At 60.4% G+C, this 17,985-nt stretch overlaps 2 protein-coding genes across 10 annotated transcripts in view; one reads left to right on the forward strand and one right to left on the reverse strand.

Annotated features, from left to right (window-relative positions):
* The first annotated feature begins 1,091 nt into the window (after positions 1 to 1,091).
* On the forward strand, positions 1,092 to 14,161 carry DEGS2 (delta 4-desaturase, sphingolipid 2). The gene is made up of 3 exons (XM_033191352.1): positions 1,092 to 1,284; positions 10,657 to 11,399; positions 13,673 to 14,161. The coding sequence occupies exons 1-3, from the start codon at positions 1,116 to 1,118 to the stop codon at positions 13,817 to 13,819; spliced, it is 1,059 nt and encodes a 352-aa protein (XP_033047243.1). The 5' UTR covers positions 1,092 to 1,115; the 3' UTR covers positions 13,820 to 14,161.
* Positions 14,162 to 16,094: 1,933 nt separating this feature from the next.
* Positions 16,095 to 17,985, reverse strand: part of EVL (Enah/Vasp-like) — a 180,833-nt gene continuing 178,942 nt past the window's right edge. For all 9 annotated transcript variants that reach the window (XM_033191347.1, XM_033191343.1, XM_033191350.1 and 6 more), the window contains one exon: positions 16,095 to 16,631. In XM_033191347.1, coding sequence (XP_033047238.1) covers positions 16,594 to 16,631 — 38 coding nt within the window. In that variant the 3' untranslated portion in view covers positions 16,095 to 16,593. The remainder of the gene's footprint in view (positions 16,632 to 17,985) is intronic.

A 17,985-nucleotide genomic window follows, 5' to 3' on the forward strand; every position in this document is an offset into this window, starting at 1 on the left:
TGGCCCATTCCAGACTGCCTTTGGCCCTGAGTTAAAGGAGGCCTGCCAAGTGTACCAAACCCTGGGCCATGGACTTCCACAGGATGCACAGAAGCGCGCCCTCACTATGTGCGAGCCTGTGGCAGCTCTGGCTGCTGTGTCAGTCAGCTCCCAGGCAGCTGCCAGCAGAGGCCAGGCTCTGGCCCACAGGCACAGCAGGTCCACCCTCCAAAGATCCAAGGGAGTGAGAGAAGGAACAGAGGCATCACTGAGAAGGTGAAGATGAGGGGCCCTGTGCCCTCACCCCCCAAAAACCAGACTTTCCATTTGAGAACATTCAGGTTCTTCCTTGTTTCCAAGCCTTTGCATCTGTTGTTCCCTCTACCATCAATGCCTTTCCCTTTCCTAGTTGTTTAACTCCTACCCACCCCTCAAGGCCCAATGCAAAAGTCCCTTCTACTGGATCCTAGCTGCTTCAGGGCCTACCTGTGTCATGGCACGTATCACCCTGAATCGTAACAGCCACTTCTGTACCTGTGTCCCCATCCAGACCTCAAGTTCCCTGAAGGCAGGAGTGGGTCTGACTCACCCTGTGAGGTTGCTGCATGCGCATTATCTCCCCTTTGCATTATTGGTTAAACGGGCGGGTGCAGGAAGGGAGGATTGCTGCACGAACCTTTCCTAAGCTCCTGTTTACTGGCGCATCCATTCCACGCCGATCCTCCCCAGTCCCTCTATCCTGCCAGCGGCTCCTCCGTGGGGCAGGGGCGGCGGGAGCCACAGGGGCGTGCCCGAGAGCGGGTCGGGGCTGCGGATAGGACGGGGCCGCGGATAGGACGGGGCCGGGGGAGGGGGGGGAACCCGACGGCTGCCTGCGGGAGAGCGGGGCGCGCAGAGCCGGTGGGCGGCCGCGCATCGAGGAACCCAGGGACTCGCGCAGATCGCGCGCGGCCACCTTGGTCCTGCCAGGGAGCTTTATTTCCAACCGAGGCAGCTAAGGTTCCCAAAACCCCAGCGACCCGTCGGGGTCTGGAGGGCGCCGGGACCCGGCCGCCCCGCCCAGCCAGAGGTGCCCCGCCCCAAGCCTGGCGCACCTGGCCCCGCCCCGCTGGGACCCCGCCCCCGCCCCCGCCCTGATGAGAGTCGATTCCGCGCCACGGCTGCCGCGACAGGTGCAGCAGAGCCGAGCCGGCCGCGCTCCGAACGGCGCCTCCCGCCCCACCATGGGCAACAGCGCGAGTCGCAGCGACTTCGAGTGGGTCTACACCGACCAGCCGCACACGCAGCGGCGCAAAGAGATACTGGGTGAGCGCGGCGCGGGGCTCCCGCGGGGTGGTGACCACCCCGTTGGCCTGTCTGGAGTCGCATAGGGGAGTCGAGCCCAGATGGGCCGCTCCAGCTCTGGCCCAAATGCCGGCGGGCGCTCCGCCATTGCTGCTCCCTTCCCCGGGGTCCCCGGCCGGCTCCCCGAGGGTCCCCCACCCTGGCCGGCTCTGAAACTCCCCGGGACCTGAGGATTCCGAGGACCCGAGTACGGGTCCGTGCGCCAGGGAGTGCGTCTCAATTGCTCCTCGCGGGTCGCGGGACACGAGCCACTCCCGGCCGGGGCCGGGGCGCAGAAACGGCCCCGGGACGCGCTACGAGGCGCACGCGCTCCTGGCCTGGAGGCACCTTGCGCGCTGCGGCGCCTCCACCCGCAGTCAATGGGCGCCTGCTGCGCTCAGATCCCCTGGGTCCCGCGGCCACGGGCGCCCCAGCCTGGAGTTCAGGGCGGATGATCGCCAGGAAGGGAGCAAACGCGAATGAGAGGCGCGCGTTTTTCTTTGAAAAAAAGGAAAGATTGAAAAAAAGGAAAGAATCCGTCTATTCTGGCATGTCGCTTATTACGTGGCGGCTGTTTTCCTTGTCGCTTCGTGTCCTCTGCGAGGAGGGCATCTTTACCCACTGGGAGTCACTCTCGTTCATGTCAGAGGCCCCATCCAGCCCACAGGCAAGGTGGCCGCAGTGAGTCGTCCTTGGCCAGGGCTTACGGGGTCAAAGGGTCAGCGTCTGGAGAGTGGCTTTGGCCAGATGCCACCAAATCGCCGCAGGCTGAGACAGGCCCGCCCCTCCCGCTCCCACGCGGGAGGCACCCCTGCCTAAGTCAGCACCGCGCATTGGCACACCTTGTAATCTTCAGTCAGATCGGGGAAACAATACTATTTCATTGTGGCTTTAATTTGCACTTATTTGATGGATGGTTTCACATTTTAATTGGGTGTTTTGTTTTATTTTATTTTATTTTACTTTATTTTATTTATTTATTTAGTGACAGACTCTCCCGATCTCGGCTCTCTACAGCCTCCGCCTCCCAGGTTCAAGCGATTCTCCTGCCTTAGCCTCTTGAGTAGCCAGGATTACAGGTGTGTGCCACCACACCAGGCTAATTTTTGTATTTTTAGTAGAGATGGGTTTCACCATGTTGGCCAGGCTGGTCTCGAACTCCTGACCTCAAGTGATCCACCCGCCTCTGCCTCCCAAAGTGTTGGGATTACAGGCATGAGCCACTGTGCCCAGCCAACTTTTTCTTTCTTCCTCTTTTTTTAATCCCATGGCAGCATACTGAGAAACCATCACTTTTAAATGTTTGAAACCCAAGATATATTGGGTGGCTAGCCTGTGACTGCATCCCGAGGTAGCTGGGGCCTCAGGAGCTGGAAGCCTCTGTGTGGGTTTGTGACTGCTGTGGTTTCTCCTGGGAGGTGAGCTGCAGCCCAGCATCGTCTGGTCCCAGCAGCGGTAGCTGCCTCCCCTATGCTGTGGAGCTCTTGAGGAGGGCGGGGAGGAACCTTGGGGGTCATCTGACCCTCCCTCCCTGCTCATGATGTGAACAGGGCAGGTGTCCTGGCTACTGCCCCTCAGCAGGTCTGAGGTGGGGCTGAGGTTGAAGCAGGGGTCTCCTTGGCCCTGTTTGAGTTTCTGTCCCCTCCCCTGGTTGTCCCCAGCTTCCCCTCACAGGACTCATTGGCTATCTGGCCCCATGTGGAAAAGGCAAGAGGCACATGGCAGCCAGTGTCCTGGTCCCTAGGAACTCATACCCATAGAATAGGAGCTGGGCCTACCCAGGGCCACCTGGAGGGACCCAGACACTCTGGGCTGTGGCCTCACTTTCCCAATCTGCAAAACGGGCAGTCGTCCTACCAGGCAGAGTAGGTGTGAGGACGAAATGAGACCTCAGCTGGGAAGGTGCCCGGGACGGTACCTCGGCCTCCAGGACATGGGGAAGGAGCTCTCTCTAAAGAGGGAAGCCACAGGCCCTGGAACCAATCCAGGAGGCTTTCTGGAGTGGGTGACTAGGAAGGCTGAAAGACTTGGAAGAGGGAGAGGCACCTGGGGCCAGGGCTTGGGGATCACAAGTCCTCAGGGCCGGCTCTCCAGCTTGACCCACGCTCCTTTTCCTGCGGGGAGGAAGCAGGGGCTTCCTTTCCAGCTAATAAACTTGGAACGTGCCATTCCCTCCCTCCCTGGCACTGGCACAAGCTGTTTCCCGGGTGAATGTCCCTCCTCCCTGCTCTGCCAGGCTCTCTCTTGGTTAGCTTTGCTTGCTTAGTTCAGTCCCACCTCCTGCAGAAAGCCCTCCACTGCTCCCAGGCCTGGCCCAGCTGGATGAGGACCCCTCCTCTGGGTTCCCCTCCATGGCTCCAAGCCCTCTGGGCTCTGGGCTCTTTGGGGGCACAGTTCAGGAGCTTGCATGTGGAGCTGAACTTCTGGCAAGGACCCTGACACCCACTCATTAACCACGGGTGAGTTTGTAAACAGAGGAAGGAGTTGAGGCCTGGGCAAATTAAAAGGGGTTAATAAATCATACCTTCCTACTGGGGCTGTTGTGCAGATTAAATGAGGTGATACGTAAAGTGCTTATTCCCGGACTCGATGAGTATCAGCTGCGATAATAGTTAATGTCTCAGAGATAGACCTGGCAAGGCCTGTCGTTTCCCTAAGGACAGGGAATACTCTGCTTCCCCCATGCCTGTGCTATTCCCAGTCCTCGGAGAAATGCTGTGTAACTGCCAGCATCTCTTTATAGAAGAGGCAGGAGTGAGGCTCAGTGAGGGGAAGCAACTTGCCTGGGAACACACGGGCCAGGCTGGTGCTCAGGCAGCCTCCTGCCCCACCCAGTTGGCTCCTGCAGCCTATGCCAAGCTCCTGGGTGCCCAGGGATGTTCAATAAAGATCGTAATCTCAGAGTCAGAATCCAGGAAGTCCTTGCAAAGAGCTGGCTCCAGGAGCTCTGGGGTTGGGGCCAAAGTCCGTCTCCAGCTCCTGCCTGGGAGGGAGACATGCTCCCCAGGACATAACTTCCTAAGAAAGTGGGGTCTCCTAGGCCAGGGCTGAGGCTCCCTGGCCTGAAAGGGCAGGACCGGAGCCAGCAAAACTGGTCCCATCAGAGATCCAGCCAGGCGTGGCTGGTGGAGTAAAAGGCAAGCTCTGCGTTTGTTTGTTTTTTTTTTTTTTGAAAATGAATAGCTTTGTAATTTTGTTTGTTTTTAAATTATGAAAGCACGGCACACATGGTAATACAAAAATTCAAATAAAGAAAAACAAAAGAGGAAAACCCGGAAGCGAGACTGCTGGCCGTCGCTAGATTATTTGCTTCAGAAAGGCCGGGACTGGGGCTCTGTCAGTGGTAACTGGTAAAATCCAGAACCAAACTGCCAGAGCCATGAGAAGAACTTGGGGCTCCATCTCCCAGCCACGGAGCTGCATGGCTGCAGGGCAGCCCCATCTCTGTAATGTACAGAGGCCTGGCTGCTCCCAGACCTTCAGTATATATTTGTCACTGGAAACGAAAGGCAGGTTTAGTGAGCGGCCAGTGAGAAGGTGGGCACTTTCCACAATTGCCAGATCCAATTAGGTCCCAGGGTGCCTTCCACAATGGACAGGGTCAGGCTTGTCTCTTGGCACAAAACCTCAGGTGGCAGGGATGGAAGCTGTGGTAGGTGGCTTCCCGGAGCATTAGGCCAGGGCTAGGGAGGGAGAAGTTTAGGAAGGAGGGGATTAGGAGGACTTTGCTGCCTTTGTGAGGAGAGACTTGTCCCAGGTCGGGTTACTCAGCCGTGGATGGGTGGGGGAAAGGCCACGTTGTATGGAAGCATTTCCTGCTGCGGCCACCAGGTGACATTGTCAACCCTGAGCAGCTTTGTGGTGGAACAGGGAGCTGGGAAGCAGGTGGCGGCAGAGGTGGAAAGTTGGCGCAATGACAGGCAGTGACAAGGGGCACCTCCCACGTGGCCAGTGAGTGACTGTCATGTGATGGCATTTGGCCTCCCTGGGAAGGTGGTAGAACAGGTCTCCCTAGATGTTGCCAGAGCCAGGGCTTGGGGGCGCAGAGGGGTCCAGTGTGGAGGTAGTAAGAGGCCCCTTTGCTTTTGGGAGCCCTGCTGGGGACAAGACAAAAGTGACTTTATTGCCAGCCACTCAGGAGGGGCAGGGGTGGAGTGGCCTGTGACTGAGAGGAGGAGTCTGACATGGAGTGGGCCCTGTCTCTGCCACTCTTGGAGGCAAGGGCACAGCAGCTTCTCTGGCCTGGCTGCCTGTTTCCGATGCAGTCCCTCTGCTCAGTGGCTCAGCGGATTTGTCAGGAGAATTTCTGGGCAAAAGCTGTAACTCATCAGAGTTGCACCAGGGTGATGCAACTGTCCTGCGGGTGCAGGGGGCTTTGGGCTAGCCTCCCCTCAGCAGGCCCTGCCTCCGACTCTGCCCTCTGGAATTTTATGAGTGAGCCTGCTAACTGATATAAGTGTGCAGACCTGCTGGTGCCAGACGTTTCACCCCTTGGCACCCGCTGCCCCTTCTTCCCCATGGGCCCCTAGGGAAGACCCCATCTCCATGTGCTCACAGCCATAGAGCAGATGCCTTACAGATGGAGACTGAGGAGACAGGTCCAGAGAGGGAGAGGGGCTTGCCCAAGGGCACACAGGAGTCTGATTGAGCCTGATCCATGATTTTTTTTTTTTTTTGAGACGTTTTGTTGCCAGGCTGGAGTCCAGTGGTGGGATCTTGGCTCACCGCAATCTCTGCCTCTTAGGTTCAAGCAATTTTCCTGCCTCAGCCTCCCAACTAGCTGGGACTACAGGCGCATGCCACCTTGTCCAGCTAACTTTTGTATTTTTAGTAGAGATGAGGTTTCGCCATGTTGGCCAGGCTGGTCTTGAACTCCTGACCTCAGGTGATCTGCCCGTCTTGGCCTCCCAAAGTGCTGGGATTACAGGTGTGAGCCACTGTGCCCAGCCCTGATCCAGGATTTTCTCTGGGTGCTTTGTGGCAGTGTAGCCAAGCACTGCATCACTGCTGATGGAGTCCGAGTCCGTATCAGGGCCCTGCTCAGCACTGTGCAGGCCTGGAGTCGGGGGTCCTGAGTTCAGGTCTTGGCTCTGTCAGCCTTGCTGCACCTTCATGGGCCCTTCTTTGCACCTCCCTGGACCTCAGACCCTTCATTTCTGTGTCCTGCCTGGACAGGGTGACTTCTAGCAACAGCTGTCGTTCATGGCCACCTGCCCAGAAGCCTCGTGCCTCACCTGGGGCCAGTGCTGGAAACTGTCTGTGTGGGTCTGTGTATCTTGGTTCCAGGTGGCTGTGCACGTCGGGTTCTGTGCTACCCCACTGAGCAGAGAGCCCTCAAGGCACATGTGTCACCCAGCTACTCCTGCCATCCAGGCTGGAGGTCTGGGAGGGCAGCGTCCCCCCTGAGGTCAGTTGAGTGCCCACAGCAGGACAGAGCTCCCCGGCTGGGCCAGGTTTGGGTGTCTAGCTAGGAAGTGCAGGTCTGCAGTTCCTCGCAGGGCTGCCAGGGAGCTGTTTCTCCCTGTCCTTCTCTGCCTTGGGCTTTCCCCCTCTCTTGTGACCCGGAGAAGATGGAGCCCAAGGCCATGGAACCCACTGACTCCCACTCCCCAGTCCCACCCATTCTCCCTGTCCCCCTTTCCTTGAGCCCCTGGAAGAGGCCTCGAATTGGTCAGTGTTCTCCAGAGAGACAGAACTGATAGGATCTATTTATCTATGTATGTATGTGTGTATCTCACTCTCTCTCTCATCTATTATCTATCATCCATCCATCCATCCATCTATCTATCTATCTATCTATCTATCTATCTATCTATCTATCTATCTATTTTTGCCATTACTGGCACCCAGGCTGGAGCGCAGTGGTGTAATCATGGCTTACGGCAGCCCCGAACTCCTGGGCTCAAGCGATCTTCCCACCTCAGCCTCCCAAGTATCTGGGACCATAGGCACACACCACCACACCTGGCTAATTTTTAAACTTTTTGCATAATAAGGTCTTGGTCTTGCTGTATTGCCCACTCATCCTGACCTCCTGGGCTCAAGCAAACCTCCTGTCTCAGCCTCCCAAAGTGCTGGGATTACAGTGTAAGCCACCATGCCTGGATCAATCGATCTATCATCTATCTATCTATCTATCTATCTATCTATCTATCTATCTATCTATCTATCTATCTGTCTGTCTCTCTGTCTGTCTGTCTGTCTACCTACCTACCTACCTATCATCTATCCATTCAAAGAGGGGATTTATTAGGGGAATTGGCTCATGTGATTATGGAGGCTGTAAAGTCCCATGACAGACTGTCTGCAAGCTGGAGACCCAGGGATGGCAGTAGGGGTAGCATGGTTCAGTCTGAGTCTGAGGGCCTCAGAACCAGGGAACTCGATGGTGGAACCCTCAGTATGGTATTGAAGGCCTGAAAGCAGATGGAGGGTAGGGGGTGCTGGGGTGGTTCCTGGAGTCCAAAGGCTGGAGTTTTGATATCCAAGGACTAGAGAAGCATGCGTTACAGCTCCAAGAGAGGAAAGCAGGGGAAGAAGGAGAGAGGGATGGGAGGAGAGAGGAGGGAAAGACAGGAGGGAGACCCTTGCCTCTGCCTTTTTGTTCTATCGGGGTCGCAGCTGATTGGATGGTGCTGGCCCACACGTGGGCAGGCCTTCCCCACTCAGTCCACTTACCCTCTGCCAGTCTGGAAACACCTTGACAGACACACCCAGAAATAACACTCCATAGCTCTCGAGGAGCTCCTGAGTCCCCTTGGCACTTAGCTCTGGCGCCCCTTGCCTTCTCCATGACGCTCACCCTGGCATCTCCTTCCCGTCCTGCCGTCCTCTGGTGCCTTCCTGTTGCCCTCCCTGCCCGATGCCCTCCACGGACCCATCCTCGACACCTCATCTCACCCTCGCCTTGCCTCGGGCTGCACCGCAACGGCTCCTGCTGAGACACCATGACCTGGCTAAGTCCAGGGACGCCTGCCCTCTCTTCTTGTCCCTGAACCTCTGTGACGCCTAGCAGCTGACTGCTTCCAAGCTCTGGGTTCAGTTACTACCCCATCCTGACTGCACCCAGGGCGACCTCAGCCACAGCCCTCTCCTGCACATCCAATTTGCATGGCGTGGTCCCGAGTGTTCCTGGCATGTCCCCATTCCCACTCCCCCAGGGACCTGGGCGCTCTGGAGCTGAAGATGGTAGATCTTTGCAATCTTTGCAAAGAGCGTGGGTTGTTTTCTCCTGGCAAGGAGTTAGTCAACTGACCTTCTTGGGTGGGTGCAGAGTAGACCGACTCCTCAGACAAGGCTTCTGGGGGGCCCACTGGAGGCTGGGGTATTCAGTGAGGCCTCTCTGCCTCAGTGGGTTGGGACTCTCAGCCTATGCCGCCTCTGGAACTCCTTGGTGCAAAGCTCCAGGAGCTACTGTTTCCAGAACTCTCAAGGGGCTCCGGTTCTAGCAAAGCTTCTCTGGGCCCCGGGCCTTTGGCAGGAGCCCCTGGACCAGCAGCATGGGCGTCTCGGGCCCCCTGAGTACCATTCTCTGCTCGTTCAGCTCCTTGGGGGTCCCTCAGCCCCGCGCTGCAGTCCAGCAGGTGCCTGCAGGCAGGTGAGGTGACCTGGGGCTCCCTGCATGTTTCCTCCTTGAGTCACGCCCTGTGCTGCCCGTGCTCAGCTACCTCGTGCACTGCCCAGTTTTTAGTTACTTCCAGTTGGCGGCTCCCGGGCCTGTAAGCTTTGGGCCTGTTCTTGTTAAAACAAGCCAGGGCCAGGTCATTGCCCCAAGACCAGCTTTTGCTCTCAGAGCACCTTTAATGACAACAGCACCAGCTCGTGCCTACTGAGCGCTGGCACCCCCAGGGCTTAGACTATCGTGCTGGCCCCCCCACAGCCTGATGGACATAGAGGAACGGCATCCCCATTTCCCAGATGGGAAGACATAGGCTGGTGGGGCCCCTGCTGTTGGCCAGGTGGTGGCTGGGGATGGGCCCCTGAGGCTTGTTGGGACCTGCCTGCACTAGGCCTCCTGCCAGATGCGCCAAGTTAGAAACAGCCCAGAGTTCACGCAGAGGGGACTTAGGGGCATGCTTGTTGGATGGGCCAGCCCAGCGGCTGTTTCTGGGCTCCCAGCGGCTCTGGAGGCCCCAGCACACCCATGGGAGATAGGACCAGCCCATAACTGGGGCTGGGTGAGGGGCTGGCAGGGTGGGCACTGGCGTCCTTCTGTGTGCAGGTTTCTCCTCTCTCTGGTGGTCCAAAGTGGAGCCCCTGAAGGAAGGCTGGGGCTTGGAGGGGCAGCTGAGTCCTAGGAGGTGCTGAGGAAAGCAGGAAGGGCACGGGGCTCCCTGAAGGTGGGCTGCACAGGGCGTGGGGAGGGACCCTGAGGCCGCACCACACAGGGAGAACTTAGTATCTTTGTTTAGCAGATGGGCAAAGTGAGGCCCACTCTCCAAGGTCAGGGCTGCCAGGCTCTGTTGTGGCTCTCGCTTCTGAAGGGTGCAGGAGTGGCTGATGCTTGTCTGCGCCCAAGAGCTGGAGGCCTGGGCTGGCCCTCCCCAGAGCTGCTTGCTTGTGGCTCACCTGGCACAGGTGTGGCCTGCCCCTCCCTCTTGCCCCAAGGCTTGGCCTCCTTCCAAGGGGAAGCAGCAGCTGGTTGCCTGTGGGACAGGGACTGGGAGGGAGGCCGGGGTTAGGGTGCGAGGGGGGCCGGGGTTAGGGTGGGAGTGGGGCTGGAGCTGGCCAGCCCCCAGGTAGGTTGGCTACTGCCCTGGGGGCAGGGGCGTCCCTGGGTAAGAGGGAGGCAGTGAGCAGTGGTGCCCTTGGACCTGCGGTCTCAGCCTACATCCAGGCACACAAAGGGGACTTCGCATGCGACTCCTGAGTGGGAGCTGCCAGTAGGCCCTCCTTGCTTTGCCTGACAGGAGACATTGCTTCCCTGCCTGGGACCACTTTGCTGCGGGCGCTGGGCCCCGACCTCTGGGCGGAGGCCCCCAGTGTGCCTGAACACACAGGCAGCACTGAGGCATGGCCTCTGAATCGTCCCCGCTGGCCCGGACCTACTAGGTGGGAACAAGCTGGGACGAGGCCTGGCTCAGGGAGCAGCAGGGCCTGTCTGCCAGCGTGGGCTGTACGTGCCTCTGCTGGAGTCCTGCCTTCTGAGTCTGGCGGGATGAGGCTGGGTCAGGGGAGGGGGGCAGCAGGCCCTCTAGGGACAGGGCCTGTGTGCAGGGGCAAAGGGACCAGTGAGGTTTGCTGGCCACTCCTGCCTTCTCACCCGTCGGCCACCGCAGTGGGAAGGAGCGTGCGGAGGAGGGTGGGGTGCAACCCCACTGAGCAGGGCCTCACACCTCCCTGTCTTCCTTGCAGCCAAGTACCCGGCCATCAAGGCCCTGATGCGGCCCGACCCGCGCCTCAAGTGGGCAGTGCTGGTGCTGGTGCTGATGCAGCTGCTGGCCTGCTGGCTGGTACGCAGGCTGGCCTGGCGCTGGCTGCTCTTCTGGGCCTACGCCTTCGGAGGCTGCGTGAACCACTCGCTGACGCTGGCCATCCACGACATCTCGCACAATGCGGCCTTTGGCACGGGCTGCGCAGCACGCAACCGCTGGCTGGCCGTGTTTGCCAATTTGCCTGTGGGTGTGCCCTATGCCGCCTCCTTCAAGAAGTACCACGTGGACCACCACCGCTACCTGGGTGGTGATGGGCTGGACGTGGATGTGCCCACGCGCCTGGAGGGCTGGTTCTTCTGCACGCCCGCCCGCAAGCTGCTCTGGCTGGTGCTGCAGCCTTTCTTCTACTCGCTGCGGCCGCTCTGCGTCCACCCCAAGGCCGTGACCCGCATGGAGGTGCTCAACACGCTGGTGCAGCTGGCGGCCGATGTGGCCATCTTTGCCCTCTGGGGGCTCAAGCCCATGGTCTACCTGCTGGCCAGCTCCCTCCTGGGCCTGGGCCTGCACCCCATCTCGGGCCACTTCGTGGCCGAGCACTACATGTTCCTCAAGGGCCACGAGACCTACTCCTACTATGGGCCCCTCAACTGGATCACCTTCAATGTGGGCTACCACGTGGAGCACCACGACTTCCCCAGCATCCCGGGCTGCAGCCTGCCCCTGGTATGTGGCTGGGGCGGCAGGGCTGTGGCAGGGCAGGACTGCATGGCCATCTGAGGAGGTGGAGGCCCTGGAAGTGCCTTGGGTCATACCCAGCAGCCTCTCCCTTTTTGTGCTGGTCATGGCATGGCCACTTGCACTTGTCCCCAGGGCAGGAGGAAAGGCCACACAACACAGGCGAGTCCTCTGCTGGAGGCTGAAGCCAATTGTGGGAAGTAGGCTCTGAGGGGCATTTCACAGTTCAGGCTGCCTGAAGCCACCATGATACTGACAGGGTGTCTTCCATGAAGCGGGGTGCATAGCAACACTGCATGGGGAGCACCACCCTTCCCCTCTGCAGGCTCTTTCCCTGCCCATTCCTTGTCATTGCCCTGTGACCCTCCAGGGGCCAGAGAGGACAGGGTGGGCCTTGCTCTTTGCAGCCCAAGGGGCTTGGCCAGAGCTGATGGGGAGTGGAAGTCCCAGGTATGGGTACCTCTGCCCCGGGAGACCGGGAGCTGGAGAATTTCTGAATGAGAAAGGAGGAAGGGGAAGGGGGAGGAGGAGCCGTCCCTCAGCCATTGCCAGCCTGCGCCTTGGTAGCCTCTGGCTGCCTGGAAAGAGCTGGAGTGACCTGCGGGCAAAGGGGGCAGGAGGAGGTGGCACTGGGGAGGTGTTCGAGCGCCTGAGTGCGTGCCTCTGTGTGCACCGGGGTGTGCCTGTGTCTGTGTGTGAGCATGTCTGCCCTGCGATGGTGTGTGGATGCCTGCCCACGTGTGCAGGTATTCGCATGTGTGCTTGAGCATGCGCGCCCGTCTCTGTGTGTGGTTATGTGTGAGCGCTTACCGGGGTGTGCAGGTGTTTGTGCACACGTCCCTGGATGTGTGTGTGCACCCTGGCTTGTGTGCAGGTGTTTGTGCACACGTCCCTGGATGTGTGTGTGCACCCTGGCTTGTGTGCAGGTGTTTGTGCACACGTCCCTGTGTGTGTGTGTGCACCCTGGCTTGTGAGACTCTGGAATCCCTCAGACCGAATTCCAAGCCTGGGCCATGGCCTGTGCCCTCCATTCCGGCTGGCAGTACAAAGGCGGTGCTCTGCACCAGGGATCATCTCACTTGAACCTCACCACAGCCCAGGAAGCAGCTGCCTCCTCATCCATTGTCCCTGTTGTATACCTAAGAAGGCAGAGGCGCAGGGAGAGAGGTGCCCGCCTCAGGAGGTGACGGGGCGGAGGGGAGAGATGCCCGCTTCAGGAGGTGATGAGGCGCAGGGAGAGAGGTGCCCGCCTCAGGAGGTGACAGGGTGCAGAGGGGAGAGGTGCCCATCTCAGGAGGTGGCAGAGCGAGAATCCGGACCCAAGTTGGCGCGAGTGCCTGCTGTTAGCCACGAGCCTTTACCTCTCCTGAGCAAAATGAGAGGCTCTGGGTACCTGGTGCTGGCCCTGCCTCCTGTGGCCCTGCTGCCCTGGCTTTGCGGCCGGGCTCCCTGCGTCCTGACAGCATCCTTAGGAGGTGACGGGGCGCAGAAGGGGCAGGAAGGGCATCCCTGTGGTGGAAGCTGGGCCGAGGCTGCATGCTGTTGAGCAATGGGGCGGCGTGGTGGTGGTGCAATTGCGGGCGCTGAAGCTGGGAGCACTTCCTGGAGGAGGTGGGTGGGGGTGTGTGTGTAGAGGAAAGGCTGGAGGGGACAGCAGGTGCTCAAGAGGCCCTTGGAACGTGACAAGCAGTGAGGCTGGCTGAGGCCGAGGTTGGCGGGTCACAGGGCTGAGATGCATGGGCGTGACACTGTGGCTTGGCAGGACTCAGGTGGGCACTCAGCACTGTGCACGCACTGTGGGGAGAACCCCCCGGGGGCCCACCACCCCAGCAGTGGGGTCTGCCAGATCAGAAGGTGGGGTGGGGCCAAGTGGAGTGGGGCACTGAATTCTGCAACTACCACTTGGGGCAGGGCGCTCTGAGCCGAGCCGGTGGGTGCCTCTGCCATAGCGTCCTGGGCTCAGCTAAGGCCACCAGGCCCTCCAGCAGCCAGCACCAGCCTTCTGGGCACCCAGGGAGTGGTGGGTGGCAGGGAGGGCCAGAAGGGTGGCCTTGTGTTTGGCTGAGCTGGACGTGGGCACCCCAGAGGCGACAATGTGTGTGCATTATGTACACCTGTGTGTGTGTGTGTGTGTGCGCGCGCGGAAACATGTCTGTACATGAGTATGTGTGTGCATGCCCACCACGTGTGCTCGGGTGTCTGAGTGTGCGGCCCCGAGGAGAACCAGAACCAGCCACTCAGCGCCGCCCTCCTCTCTACAGGTGCGGAAGATGGCACCCGAGTACTACGACCACCTGCCGCAGCACCACTCGTGGGTGAAGGTGCTCTGGGATTTTGTGTTTGAGGACTCCCTGGGGCCCTACGCCAGGGTGAAGCGGGTGTACAGGCTGGCAAAGGATGGCCTGTGAGCCCGGGCTGCCTCCTGGTGGCGGTCATCGTCCCCCACCGGCCCCTTGGCTTCACGCCCCAGCACTGAGGGGCTGCATTTCCTTCCTGTACCCTGGACTGCTGCCCTTGTCCCCGAGGAGTGTCCTGGGCAGAGACACCTGGCGATAGCAGTGTGGGCTTCAGGGCTCCATCTGCACGTGGAGTTGCCCTGGACCTTCAGCATGGCCCTCCCTGTCTGGGCCTCACCGGGTGAGACCTGGCCCTGCCCCACCGTAACCTGCGTGCTCTGAGCCCACGGTCCCCACGGAGCTGACTTCTCTGGGGTGCCTGTGCCCTACATTAAACCCAGCCTTTCTTTCACAGCCCGTGGACTGTGCTCTGAGGGTGGTCTGGGCTTGAGCCTGGCCATAGGGAATGGGGCGCGAGGCCGCCCCAATGGCTGGAGCTTGAGGCCTGAGTGCCGCTTCCTCCAGGCCAGGCCCAGGTCCTGCCGTGCACTCCTGGCTCTTTGTGGGATGGTGGCTGTTGCTGGGCAGTGCTCCCTGAGGGCCTGCCACTGTGGTGTGCACACGCACTGAGGTGTGGACAGCAGAAAGCTCACTGTGGTCATCTGTGTGGCCCAGAATCCCCTCCTAGCAGCCCGGGGACCCCACTGCTCCCTTGCCTGGCTAAGCCCTGCAGAGGCTGGCTCCCCCATCCCCCGGAGCCCACACCACCTGCCTCGCCCACACCCCTCGGGCCTGCTCACCTCCTGCTCTCCCTATCCCCTCCTGCAGCGGTGAGCATCCCTGAGCCCAGAGAGGGTCTGTACCCCATACCAGCTCGGAAAAGGGGCTGGGGTGGGGTGGGTCCTGATGTCCCAGAGGTGGGCAGGCAGCAGGAGGGGTCCCTGGGTGAGGCCCTCCCTGCCAGAGAGGGATGGAGTGGGCCCAGCCCTGCAGCTCCCACCACAGCCCTGGGGAAAGGTGGCGTCAGCCTCCACGACTTAGGAAGGGAGACTGAAGCTCTAGTCAGGGCTTGAAGGCCTCTCCATGAGTGGGGTGCCAGGGGCTGTCCCTGCTGACCTGGGAGATACAGGCCTCCCCCTATACCTGGGAGTGGCCCCACATGGTGCTGGGCTCCCGTGTCCCTGAGTGGGCAGCTTGCTGAGTGGCGCAGGGAAGGGGCCTGAGCCCAGGACTTGTTCTGCGAAGGAAGTGCCGCTGGCCCCAGCACCAGGACTTTGAGCCGGGCGGCTCCTCCCTGTGCACACAGGCCCGCCCACAGGCCGAGGGGAGCCCCAGAGCACCCACTCCTCCTGCTGTGCCTGATGGGCACCTCGTCCAGCACACTTCTGCAGACAGCGCAAAGGGACGTGTCCCGGCCTCACCCACAAGCTGGAGGCTGGGCCCAGGGTCGGAGGGTGGCTCTGAAGACAGTCCTTAGAGCTCTCCTGGGGAGCCTACAGGACTCCTGGCCTGGGGGGCAGCAGGGAAGTAGGAGAGAGCAGCTCTGAGCTGTGGTCTGCAGGCCCTGGGTTAAAAGTGCCACCAGACCTAAGCAAAGCCACTTAGAGAGCTGAGCCTCCTAAGGGGCAGAGCAGTCATATTCCTGTTGCTAGGGCTGCCAGGAAGCCCAAAGACATGCAGTGTGCTAGGAGCTGGCCCTTGAGGTCAGCCACCGGGTCCCAGCAGGCCAGTGCTGGCTCCCTCCCCTGCCATGGCCCTCGGGCGCTGGGCACACTGCTCTGTGGCCGCAGGAGGTCATGTGGGGGAACTAGGGGCATGAATGGTCACAGGATCTCAAGGCCTGCCTGTTGGTGGCCCTGGGTCCTTGAAGCTGAGGGTCAGAGCCTCTGTCTCTGGCTGCTGCCAGAGGGCAGGGGCCTGGGACAGCCCATCGCAGGCCAGGTGGTCCTCCCAGGGGACTTTGTGGGGCCGAGAAGGCAAAGCTGCCTTGCATTTGCCTGGTGCCTGCTGAGCCCCAAGTCCATCCCCGCCCTGAACAGGTTGCTCGCGGGGCCCTGCCCATCAGAATGCACACAGAGTCCTGTGAGGTTTGGGGTGTGGGCTGCACTTAAGAGCCATCTCTGGGGGTCCCGTAGGGAGTTCCCCACAGACAGGACCTGAAGCCCAGCCCCAGGACACCAGCCCACCCTCCCGGGGCTTGGGAATGTTTGAGCCCAGGTTCCTGTTGAAGACTACCACCTTGCTCCTACCTACGACCCCTGGTCACCGTGGTCCCGGGCGCTTCCCTGAAAAGGGGCATCCCCAGCCTGCAGTGTGAAGGATCAATGTGAAGGCCTGAGCACGAGGGTGCGGACAGTAAACTGTTTATTACTGTGTGGACACAGACACCGTGGTGCATGACAGACAGTTTCAACACCATGAGCGCTGGGGACAGAGCTGCGCCTGGACAGCTCTGCGGTGTGCAGTGGCGCCACGCCGGGCCAGCGGTCACTGCCAGCTGAGGCGCTAACAGCGCCACCTGGGAGAAAACCTGGAAACCGTCTAATGAAGCAGGTGACTTAGGGGCATCTCTCTAGAAACCCAAAGAAATGTACCTTAAATAAGCAAATATAAAACACAAAAAAGATGAGCAGACCTGGTGTTCTGTGTCAGGTAGAATCTAAAAAACCCAGGAGTTGCACTTGGTTTCCTCGCTGTAACGTGTGGTCACAGGTCAGAACGTTTCACGGCAGCGCGCCCAGGCTCCTGTGCGTGCTCTGGTGCACTGGAGTCTGCGGCTGGCTGGGCTCCTGGCTGTACTCTGTCGCCGGATGGACTCGACGTCTCAGCGCTGCGAGGCAGGCCCCTTACGTGGTGCTGATCCCGCTCAGCTCCTGCCTGATGGCTGCGGGACAGGGGGCGGCAGCTCAGGTGCAGCCAGGACCGTGCAGCCTGGCTCCTCATCAGGGCCCTGTACCCCTGGTGTGGACCTGCCTGGTATCTGACCCGCTCCATCTCCACGGAGCCACACCCAGGCTATGGCGCAGACCTCTGGGGTGACGACAAAAGGCTTTGGGTCTCATCTGCCATTCCTCCTGCAGCGGACCCTGCTGTCACTGCCCTTTTAGGGGAAGACCTGGCATGGAGACAGGCTGATGCCCTGCCTGTGGCCTCATTGCTGCTGAGGAGTGGTGGGCACTGGAACCCTGGTGTGAGGAGCTGCTTTGTGTGGGGACGCAGGGTCTTTGTAGGCTCTGGACAGGTGGGTGTCCAGGTGCCGGGGGCCCGGAAGCCCTTCCCCCAACACAGTGGAGGCCGAGGCTCTGCCCTTCCAGCTCCTGCAGGGGTCAGCAGGAAATCTTGGCCCTGGACCCCAGGGACCACCCTGGCTCTGCTCACTCCTCGGGAGAGGCGGGGCCCCTCTTGTCTTCTTGTCTCCTCCCGGCTTCCTCACCACTCCAAGCTAGTACACCAACCCCCTGCCTCCCAAATTTGGGCCTTTCCCTCCTTTCTGTGGTATCCATCCCCTCCCGGACTCCTCCTCCTCTGTGTCAGCTCAGGCCTCTCCCTGGATGGACCTTGTTGGGCCAAGCGCCAACAGCCAGGAGAAGGTGAGGGGTGCTGGGGGCAGGCATCCCCCAGCACAGGGAGCGGCTTCTCAGAGCCCCTGGCCCAGCCCATGCCCCTCCCCGGGCTCTCGGCCAGGGTGGCTTCCACCAGGGCTGCACCCACGGCAGGTGGAGGGGCTGTGGTGGGCCCTGAGTTTCTGACCCAGCTAGGCCTGGGGCCGGATGGCGCCCAGCAGTAAGGTGGTGTGACCAGTTGGCTGGGTGCCTGCCTATCGCCCAGGCTGCCTCTTCCCCTCGTTTGTTAACTCCTTATCTCCCCAGCCCAGGCCTTTGGGGGAACTGGACAAACAGGAACTGAGTGCTCTCTGCTCAAACAAGGGTGGGCCGGCTGCGGGAGGAGGCCGGGGTCTTCGGACTCCCACCTGCCTCTTACCTCTGCCATCAGCCTCCACCCCTGTGTACTTGTGGGACCCTTTTGCCCAGGTCACTGCGATGCCCTGGGGGCCAGACCCAGCTACACACCCAGGTGTCAGCCTTCGTCTCCCTGGTTGGGGAGGCAGGTGGGGGAGCTGGCACAGGCTGTGCTGTACAGCTCTGTCCCTAGGCCGAGTCTGCCCTGCCCAGACTCCCCCTTTTCCTCTGGCTGCAGATCTGAGCCAGTGCGCTCAAAGGCTCTGGTGGAAACCAGAA

Source organism: Trachypithecus francoisi, unplaced genomic scaffold (assembly GCF_009764315.1).
Source record: "Trachypithecus francoisi isolate TF-2019V2 unplaced genomic scaffold, Tfra_2.0 Lachesis_group3, whole genome shotgun sequence".
NCBI lineage: Eukaryota > Metazoa > Chordata > Mammalia > Primates > Cercopithecidae > Trachypithecus > Trachypithecus francoisi.

What these genes read in the sequence shown, in the direction of transcription:
- DEGS2 (XM_033191352.1), top strand. Translation starts at nt 1,116, where the DNA reads ATGAGAGTCGATTCCGCGCCACGGCTGCCGCGACAGGTGCAGCAGAGC. An exon ending in GCGGCGCAAAGAGATACTGG is followed by an intron (nt 1,285 to 10,656) that starts GTGAGCGCGGCG and finishes TCTTCCTTGCAG; the next exon opens with CCAAGTACCCGGCCATCAAG. An exon ending in CGGGCTGCAGCCTGCCCCTG is followed by an intron (nt 11,400 to 13,672) that starts GTATGTGGCTGG and finishes TCCTCTCTACAG; the next exon opens with GTGCGGAAGATGGCACCCGA.